Source organism: Physeter macrocephalus, chromosome 8, assembly GCF_002837175.3.
Source record: "Physeter macrocephalus isolate SW-GA chromosome 8, ASM283717v5, whole genome shotgun sequence".
NCBI classification, from domain to species: Eukaryota; Metazoa; Chordata; class Mammalia; order Artiodactyla; family Physeteridae; genus Physeter; species Physeter macrocephalus.
The window spans coordinates 75,146,136-75,156,703 of record NC_041221.1 but is presented as its reverse complement, the minus strand read 5'-3'; the positions used below and the strand labels follow the sequence as shown (position 1 = coordinate 75,156,703).

Here is a 10,568-nt window from a genome sequence, read left to right as displayed (position 1 = left end):
TGTATACACTAATATGTATAAAATGGATAACTAATAAGAACCTGCTGTATAAAAAAATAAATAAAATAAAATTCAAAAATTCAAAACAAAAATGGTATATAAGGCCCCCCCCAAAAAAAGAGATCAGGTAAGAGGTACAGATTCATATTTCAGGTCATATTTTAAGTTGAGCATCACAACTTGATCTGAATCCATTTGCACATTGTCCTAGAAAACAAGATAGTGGTCTTTTTTTTTTTTTTTTTAAATTTATTTATTTATTTATTTATTTTTGGCTATGTTGGGTCTTCATTCCTGTTCGAGGGCTTTCTCTAGTTGTGGCGAGCAGGGGCCCTCTTCATCGTAGTGTGCGGGCCTCTCACTGTCACGGCCTCTCTTGTTGCGGAGCACAGGCTCCAGACGCGCAGGCTCAGTAGTTGTGGCTCACGGGCCTAGTTGCTCCGTGGCATGTGGGATCTTCCCAGACCAGGGCTCAAACCCGTGTCCCCTGCATTGGCAGGCAGATTGTCAACCACTGCGCCACCAGGGAAGCCCAATAGCTGTCTTCTTGCTGTGTCGAATTTTTGATCCATCAGCAGGTCACCTGGCCTATACCACCCAAGAAGCAGGATTTGCTTCTCTTTCCGGACTTAGTTTTTGAAGAAACCTTTGTTTATAAAAATGTAGTGTGAATTTGTTTTCTCTTCCAGCATGCCCCTCACCATCCCACAGGGCAAACAAAATGTTCCCACCTTCCTGCTTATTTTCTCTGTGTTCCTTCAGAGCATCCAAGATAATAGCAGAGACATTTGTTGGACAAATCAGTAGGTTGTCATGAAATATGCAATATATACAGTTCAAATGGATCAGGGCCATGGAACTAGTTTAAGGCCTCTTGTTAACCTCTGGTGTAGCTTTGTGATATAATCTCTGACCTTTATACAACTTGGCATCACTGTGCTGATGAGAGGCAATGTGCTGAACAGGGTGAAGAAGTCTATTGGGCCAACCTGACAAGATGGAGAGGCAGCTGAGACACTGCTCCAGCCTCTTCCTCCCCGGAATCCATCACTGAGCAGGCATGTTTCTTTGTTTTCCCTGAACGGCATACCATAAACTTCCTTAAGCTTTGAATTTGCCAAAACCAGTTGGAATTGAGGATATCTGCTAATGGTACCCAAATATCCTATCAGTCAATGGATGATAAACACGAACATTGTAGAGAAGCACAATTATACCACCCACATTGGTACTGCATCTTAGATTCTTTCCTATAACAGGGCCTGATGCTCCATGATGCTGACAAGGGGTTGACTCATGACATCTTCCATCTTTAAGACAGTCACTGTGGACAAGATGCTGTATAAGAAATGCTATAAAATACTGGTTTTACTGCTAGTCTGAGTCTCACTCTGTGCTGGCAATGAGACTACAATAACACACTACAAAGGTAAGTGTTACATGAACAATCTTAGTATTAGTAGCCATTATGGGAGAATTCAGAAAGAATCATCTTTACACTTTAGATACCAGGATGGTGTTCTCGTGTCTGGCAAAAGGAGCATCATAACAGTTATGAATAGAGTTGGCAACTGGTTACAGCAGGCACTGTCCAATGGGGATAGAGAGAGTGAGGTGCCAGAAGTGACTTGTTATTCCCAGCATTAACATTTGAGGTGCTGGGAAGTCAGGACTGCAGGGGGAGGGCGTTTCTGGAGGAAAGACCAAGATAACCAGACAGCAGAGGGTCCCCTTGTGGGGTTTGGGGCAGTGCCTATTCACCAACCAGTATCAAAGTACTTCAATATTTTCCCAACTGGTTAAATTGCTGCATCAGCTGACTACCAGTCCTAGTTGCGATAAATCTGGTAAACCCAATTGGATCCTTGCTACTGAACAGTGTAATCACTAATAATGGGACTATACCACAGGCATGATCTTGCCAATGACCATGTAATTTCACTAGGAATTTCAGGCATTTTTCAAGGAGATGTGGGATTAAACCAATTAAAATATTCATCACACGGCCATATACTTACAACAGCTGCAAAGATGTACTTCTGGTCTTTTTCTTGTAAAAAGAGCAGCACATCAGTTAGAAGCAGAGCTAGGATATCTTCAAAGGAAAAATATTACTAGTATTAATGAAGCAAACCACAATTCAAATGCCTTTATTAAAATTCTAATTTCATGTTTAAATAATTTAAATACACATACTAAAAATAAATACTCACTTTTAGTCTAATTATAAAACCTTTATTAAAATGCCTGTATTATGATAGCTAAAGATATATTTTATAGATAACTTAGTAGGTAAGCTGTGTTTAAGTGCATGCTTGTGTGTGTCACTGTTGGTACAGCTAAATCTCCAGCAAAATTTAGTGCTGTAGCCTTCCAAATGGAAGAAAAATATTCAATAAAAAACAAGGTTCTAATAGAATGGAGCAAGCCCTTAACTTCACGGCAAAAAAGTGCTTAGTTAAAAATGTTGGGCTTCCCTGGTGGCGCAGTGGTTGCGCGTCCGCCTGCTGATGCAGGGGAACCGGGTTCGCGCCCCGGTCTGGGAGGATCCCACATGCCGCGGAGCGGCTGGGCCCGTGAGCCATGGCCGCTGAGCCTGCGCGTCCGGAGCCTGTGCTCCGCAACGCGAGAGGCCACAGCAGAGGGAGGCCCGCATACCACAAAAAAAAAAAAAAAAAAAAAAAAAAAAAAAAAAAAAAATGTTCATGGGCAGCTTCTGCCTTGAATTACTATATATACTAATCTGCTGTTTTGTTCCATCTGGATCTGAGGGAAGTCTGAGGTCTTACACCTCCCTTACATACTGTTTGCAAGAACCCACCTTCACTATACCACTAACATTCTAACACAAAGCTACCCAGCTGTTCATTCCACAAAACAGATAAAGAGCAAATGACTTGGAACAATAGGACCTACAGACTGCGGCTAATATTTTCGTTGTGGTTAATATTCTAAGTGTGGTTCATGTTTAGTTGCAACACTGCAAGCTGCTGATTAATAAGTCCTTTGGTCATTTGTTGCAAGCACTACCAAAACTTGATAATCCTTCAGTGGGTAACAACCTTGGAGTACCTGGATTTTAACCACCTCTTCCTCTCATTGCTTACCTAAGGAAGATACTAAGACATACCAGAAACAAGAAGGTTGGGCCAGTGGTGCTTAACCCTGACTGCAGACTCACCTGGGTGCTTTGAGCATCCCTATGCCTGGGCTTCACCCCCAGACCAATAAAATCAGAACCTCTAGGAGGAGACTTGAGTATCAGTAAAATTTTTAAACTCCAGAGGCCATTCTAGGGTTTTAAATCCAGTGGCCGGTGTTGACAAAAGCCTCGGACAAGCTGCTAGCTACAGAATCATTTCTTAAGGATCAGAATAAACTATTTTAGACTCTAACCAGATTAACAGGCAGGTTAATGCCTGATAGCAAACAGCACACCAATGTCAACGTGTATATTTATGCATTACTATGTATATTTATGCATTATATCATTCAGTCCCAAAGATGATGTTTAGAGCTCATTTTTCCCCTCAGTGGTCTGAGCTCCTGGCTGGCTTGGCACACAACAGATTCTGAGTGTGTAGGCACATTTTCCAGAATAATATTTCCATGCCAACAATTAGCAGAATTCTCAGGTCCTTTCATTCAAACATCACAAACTTGAAAACCCATGCAATACATAGGAAGCCTTTTGCTTGACGCAGCAAACTTCCCCCTAAGGTTTGTAGTGTGGGCCACCTCTGCCTATGGAAGTTTTCATCTTGATCCTACAGGGATCTTTCCACTGACCTAGGGTTTGTGTGTGGGCCTGCATCGCTGAACCAATTTTCTTTGGAAAATCTGTCCTCTGTTAAATGAATAATGTGTGTGAACAAGAGGGAGAAATTGGTCTGTTAGAGCCACGGTACCTTTGAAACGACCCGTAGCGGTTTTCCAATAAACAAGGCCATCGTATAACAGGGTCCTTTCTTTACTCATCAGTGCCTGTTTCCTAAACACGTGGCCATTTTTAAGCTTGGTATATGTTTTGTTTTCAATCTTATTTAGGATCTCAAGCCACTTTTGTTTTTTCTCATATTCGCTGACTTTTAAATCCACAGCTGCAATCATGTCTTTAATTAAGCAAAGAGCTTTGCATAAGTCTTTCTGTTCTTCAGTGCTCTCTGCATGGGAAAAAGAGAGAACAGACACCATGAAATAAGCCAGAGTGCTAAGAAGGAAGACACTTTTTCTTTAGTTTTAAATAAAGTTAAATATATCATCCAAATAGCAAAAATCCCAGAGCAAAAACATGGGATTAACTTCAAATATTCTATCATCACTCCACACCCCTCCTCCCCAAAAGGATGGTTAAAATGTGTCATTAAGAAGAATTTACTTATCAGATGCTTCAGCAGAAACACTGTGACAATATGATGTCTGAACTCTAGAGACTGGTCTGACCTTCCTTCCTAGAGCAGTGAATGTGTCATATCCCAAGTTAGGCCTTCCTTCCATCTTCCCAGACACAGGTAATTAAGCAAACCCCACACCTAGCTTCTTAGAACTTAACTGAGCTACAAGCCCAAGCTGGAGTCCTTTCCCAGAAGGGAGCTGCAGGGTGACTTGAATACACCTCAGACTCGTTTGCTTTCCTAGATCCCTCTCTCCCTAAAAAAATAACATTTAAAATTATAACTTACAACTGCATTAGCATAAAGATAAATATATTAATTATATATATTAAAACATTTTTTCAACCTAAAATAAATGGGACCAAGGCACTGTGCAGAGTAGGTAACTCAGCCATGCTCACTCCAACAGAGTAGATGATCATCGAATCCAGCTGTTACTCTGAAATACTGGCCAAATCTCTTATCTCTAGATTATCTTAAGAGAAACTTCTGGAGAAGTTTCTGCAACAGCCTCCTGGAGCTCCAGATGAAACCAAATTTAGCTATTTTCTGTATCTGATTTAAAAAAAAAACTAATTGATGTTTATTGAGGTGAATGGAACTGAAAGGGAAAGTTTCAGGAGGTCAGAAAATGCTAGATAGAAGGAGAGGAGAAAGAAAAACAACAGAGAAAATAAAAGATTCTCTAAGAGCCTAGAGCAGCAGAAATAAACACACAGAAATAGCAGTGAAATGGAATAAGAACAAGTCTTCCAAAGGGTCTAAACTTTCCAGGCTCTAACTGCCTCAAATAGGTACATGAGAGCTTTGTGAGAAAACCAAGGAATAGATCGTGACACCAATCATTAACAAGGAAGATTTTCTCATTGCCCGTAAAAGAATATACTTCATTTACTTCACTACTTTACTATACCTGCCACCCACCTAAGCAGCATTCTCCACCATGAAAAAAAAAAAAAAGATTCTTCTTTATAAAGAGCATATTTTAAATATAGGAAAGTTGAGTTGAGAAAATCAAAGTTGAATTACAAAGTGACTTAAAGTAAGGCCAAGAAAAGGCTCTGAGTCTTCTGACCTTCAGGAATAAATTACTGTCTTTTAACTGCTTGCAACTTAAAGTGCAGCAGCATTGGCCCCACCCGGGGGTCTTGTTAGAAATGCTTACCTTGGGTTCTACCCGAGACCTACTGAATCAGAGTCTGCATGTAAATGAGATCCCCAGGTGAGGGGTACTCCTAATGAAATTCCAAAAGCACTGCCATAAAGAGTCCCATGAACCAATGTTCCCAGCAACTAGAGAGGTTAGAGAAGTCTGACCTAACTAAGGAGGCAGTGTTCGTTCAGCCACTATGACGTCTACGCTTGCAGAGCCATAAGTCACACTTCTCATTTCCGACACACAGTAGGCAATCACTGTCATGCATCCTACCTGGAATCTGGCATGGGATGATTCTTGGAGGAGCACCAGCTGGCCTAACACAGTCCGACAGATGTTAATCTTTGAGTATTGTATTAAACTTAAGAAAGAGAATATAACCATAATATAAACTAAAAGTCTTAATTTTGTTTTCATTCTTTAACTGGGAACAAAATTATGAGGCTTTTCTCTTTCTACTGTGCTTATATTTTCTTTTATGTTAAATTATAGGAAGCAATACAAATGGGAAATAAGGAATGGATGCTACCATTCCTGCCTGAACTTAGGTCCTAATGTGACTAAAAACAAAATGGAAAGACCAAATCATGCATTTCTATTCACCGAGACCCCTTTCAAAAAAAGGATGTTAAAAGTTGACTTTTTAGAGTGGGAATTTAAGATCTCATTACCACTTTCATGATCTCCAAGTCAGTTGGTCATAATAAAGATAATAAAAACAGCTCCCACTTTTCAAGCACCTTGTTTATACCAGGCTATGTACTGGGCACTTTCTGAGACAATCTCCCTTGTTAACAGAAGACACTACCACCCTAATAATTTACTCACGATCAATAAGCTAGCTTGAGGAACAGGCACTTTTATCTGTCCATTCATTGCACTGTTATATTTATTTATTGATAACCTATTCTGCACTATGTATTCAATCTAGACCCCTCAAGGAGCTTACAGGCCAGCCATGTGCATTAACAGGTTCTTAAAGGACATCCAGATGTTAGTCCTTGAACTTGATGAATTGACAGGGTCAAAAATAGCTCCTTCATAAATCATTCTCAATCTAATAAATCACTGCTGGGAAGGTAATAGGAAAATGAAGAAGAAGAGGTATTGGGTCTGGATATGGGGGAAATATAGATGGGAAGGGTAGGGTCAAAGTATGAGGAAGTCTACTTGCTTTGGGCTGCTTGGAGGAATTCAGACTATTGGCCAAGTCACATTATGAAAGATAAGCAAAATGGATCCAAATCCTAAGGCTTCACAGTTTTTCCATAATGAAAAATCTTTATGAATCAGGCACCCACAAGCATTTATAGCTGTTTACAACACCTCAGCTATGTTTAAAACTAATGAAAGAGGCAAATGTTTATCCCAGAAGTCATCACTCACCCTTTGTGTACTGCAATATCCTTTCCACCAAGACAGGGTATTTTGTGATGCGCTGAGTGACCAGCAGAATGCATTCTGGAATTCCTCGGCGTCGAGCCAAAAGATTACTATTTCGGAGCTTAAAAAATATATATATGTATATATTTTTTAATTTTAATATACACAAACACTACCTGTATTTGCTTTTTAGGAAGGAATTTAATAATACAAAGAATCTGCAACAGTATAATTCTATTCAGACATAACATGCTGCATCATTAATTAAAAGTTGATATATTGTCATTAAATTGTATATTTTGAAATTAATTTCAATAACCCAACTCTCCAAGATTAAGAAGTTTCAAGTTACACTGATGTACTTAGAGTTAATTCCAAAAATGAGCAGGTTTTAAGACTTATAAGTGCTAAGATTCACGAATAGCAGAAGTTTTGAAAAATACTCAGAAATCAAAGTTACACTTTGAACATGAGTTTGCAATTAACTGTTTGTTTTTCTAACAGGTTTTCCTCTACATTTGTTATTATTCATCATAGCATTTAAGTTTCCTCTAATCTGGGCAACTTTTTTCTAAATATCTCAAAGCCATATTTTCAAGTTCTCAATACACACGTATGTTTAAAAAAAAAAAGGAGGAGAATCCAGTAGCATTCTTAAAATGGTAGATAAAAAATTAGAATCTATGAAACTCTAAAGGACAAATTTCTTTAATAAGTAAGTAGGACACCAAAAAAATAGGATGGGAAGCATTCAATGTAAAGGCGATTTGAAAGACATAACCCCCCATGGATAATATATAAACCTTGGTCAGATCTTGATCCAATTTTATGAGCTAATGAGGGAAATTTGATTACTGGTCAGCTGTTTGAAGATATTAAAGAATTATTGTGTATTTAAATGTAATAATGCCACTGTAATTTTTAAAAGATATATTGTTCAGTGACACAAGTTATATATGAAATGATGTGCACCACAGACTTGCTTCAAATTAATCCAGTGGGGGTGGGGTGGGTTCTTTATTTTTACTGTGGTTCTTCTGATTTATAACTTGTCAGGGCATGAAAAGCTTCACAGGATATTACAAAGGTGCTCAGAAGTACGGAGAACATGGTTTTGCAAATATAAATACAAAAGTAAATGATTTGGGAGAAATATTTTACTAACACAGAAAAAGAGGCTTTCTATCTTTGCCACAAACCTATCACTTCCTTCTTCCCTGAAAAACAGTACCTAGATGTGAGACTTGGTTAGATCATCTAAAAAACAAGTATGAATTTCATGCTGGCTTACCATTTTGTAACAGAGTTTTAAAATACTTGCCTTAATAAAATTCTGAAACTTTTTATTCTGCTGGAGTTCTTTAAAGAGGCTAACAGCCTCCTTGTGATGGCTACAGAATTCCCCATATATTTTCTTCATTTTATTTGCATTTTCTTCTGAAAACTGAGAAGAAAAACATTTCAATGATGGTTTATAAATTTAGTCAGTTCTAAACACTAAAAAGAACATGCAATTTTCATATATTTCAGTACATTCTTTGCAAATAAAGAATAAACATCCAGGAATTTCTGACCACAATCACTTCTCTTTCCCAGAAACTTTTTAAATTAAAGTAAGAGGAAGTAGTCAAGAGGTAAGAGGAAGACGTCAACCTAATGTGATTATATTATATTGAACTAACTCAATTATCAATAGCCCAATGAAAAACATTTGATGTCTTCTATTTTTGTGTTTATGCAACTTTATAATTTCAATTTATAGTTTTAATACTTTTATAGATTGAAGGGTATGGGGTACATTTGGGGATCCTCAGGAAGGTTGAAATTTACATTGGGTAACTGATCATGTCCATGAACTCAGTCCTCGCTGGGAATTTAATTTTTGTCATCACAAATGGATCAACAGGCAGGTTATCATTAGCCAAGATGACAGAGAAAAATGAGTAACCAGAAGGCCAATTTATTAAGTGATGGACACAAGTAGAGATGTGGGCTGGATATTTCAATAACCTTGACCTGCAGAAAAATCTCTGTAGAAAAATCTACATGGGAACAACTTAGAATCATACGGTGGTATGGAGAGAATCAGCTGAATAATTTGAATGCCAACCTTTCAGACTCTGATGACCCTATGTATACATGTGGGTGTTGAAGATCATTGTAACAGAGACCAGAACACACCTACACCTCCTTAGAAAGTACTTAAAATGTACATCCTTATCTCTGGTCTTTTCAACTTTGCTCACAGTTTTATCTATGCTTGAGGCCAATACATCTTACGAGATGATTCTTAAACCACCAACAATAATATATAGGTATAAATTTAACAAAACATACACAGGCTTTGTGTGCTGAAAACTACACAATGCTAATGAAAGAACTCAAATAAGATTTAAATAAATATACCATGTTCATAGATTGGAAGACTCAACATAGTAAAGATGTCAATTCTCCCTAAATTAATGTACAGGTTTAATGCAATTCTTATCAAATCCCAGCAAGTGTCTGTACATATAGACAAGATTATTCTAGCATTTATATCAAAAGGTAAAGAAACTAGGATAAAAACAATTTTGGAAAAGAAGAATAAAGTGAAAGAACTCAGTCTAGACAATTTCAAGATTTATTCTATAACTACTGTAATTATGACTATGGAAGCATACACATAGATCAATGGAACAAAACAGGGACCCCAAATGCCCAACAGATTTTGACAGAAGGCAAAAGCAATTTATTGGAGGAAGGACAGCCCTTTCAACAAATGATACTGGAGCAGCTGAACATCCACAGGTCAAAAAATAATAATAATAACCTTGACCAAAGTCTCACATTTTATACAAAAAGTAACTCCAAATGGATCACAGACCTAAATAAAAAACATAAAACTATAAAACTTTAAGAAAAAAAAATAGGAGAAAATCTTTGGGATCTCAGGCTACACAAAGAGGTCTTAAACTTGAAATCAAAAGCATGATCCTTAAAATATGAGGGAGTCCGGGAAAAAGTTTGGCCTGCGTAAGAGGCAAGAGACCATTGTTTCAAGGTGTGCAAGGACAGGGGATTCATAGCACCGCCTAAATGAGCTTCAGAGATGGGCGCTAGCCGCGGCTATCAGCATGGACACCAGAGACTGGCATGAAACGCTAAGGCTGCTGTTGCAGCCACCAAGAATCCTGTATGCAAGCACTCACTATCCACACCTCCCCTCCTGGGAGGCTGTGCAGCCCGCCACTGCCAGGGTCCCGTGATCCAGGGACAACTTCCCTGGGAGAACACACAGCGCGCCTCAGGTTGTTGCAACATCACGCTGACCTCCGCTGCTGCAGGCTCACCCCGCATTCTGTACCCCTCCCTCCCCCTGGCCTGAGTGAGCCAGAGCCAGCTAATCAGCTGCTCCTTTAATTCCCTCCTGTCTGGGCAAAGAACAGATGCCAGGGGGCGACCTACACACAGAGGAGGGGCCAAATCCAAAGCTGAACCCCAGGAGGTGTGTGAACAAAGAAGAGAAAAGGAAATCTCTCCCAGCAGCCTCAGGAGCAGCGGATTAAATCTCCACAATCAATGTGATGTACCCTGCATCTGTGGAATACCTGAATAGACAATGAATCATCCCAAATTGAGGAGGTGGACTTTGG

The 10,568-nt window shown here is 38.9% G+C and overlaps 1 protein-coding gene across 2 annotated transcripts in view; it reads right to left on the bottom strand.

The window, feature by feature from the left end:
* Positions 1-10,568, bottom strand: part of ARHGEF28 (Rho guanine nucleotide exchange factor 28) — a 325,739-nt gene that overhangs the window by 61,754 nt on the left and 253,417 nt on the right. For both annotated transcript variants that reach the window (XM_024122262.3, XM_024122271.3), the window contains 3 exons: positions 6,937-7,054; positions 3,909-4,163; positions 2,019-2,095 (listed from right to left, as the gene is read on the bottom strand). In XM_024122262.3, coding sequence (XP_023978030.1) covers positions 2,019-2,095; positions 3,909-4,163; positions 6,937-7,054 — 450 coding nt within the window. The remainder of the gene's footprint in view (positions 1-2,018; positions 2,096-3,908; positions 4,164-6,936; positions 7,055-10,568) is intronic.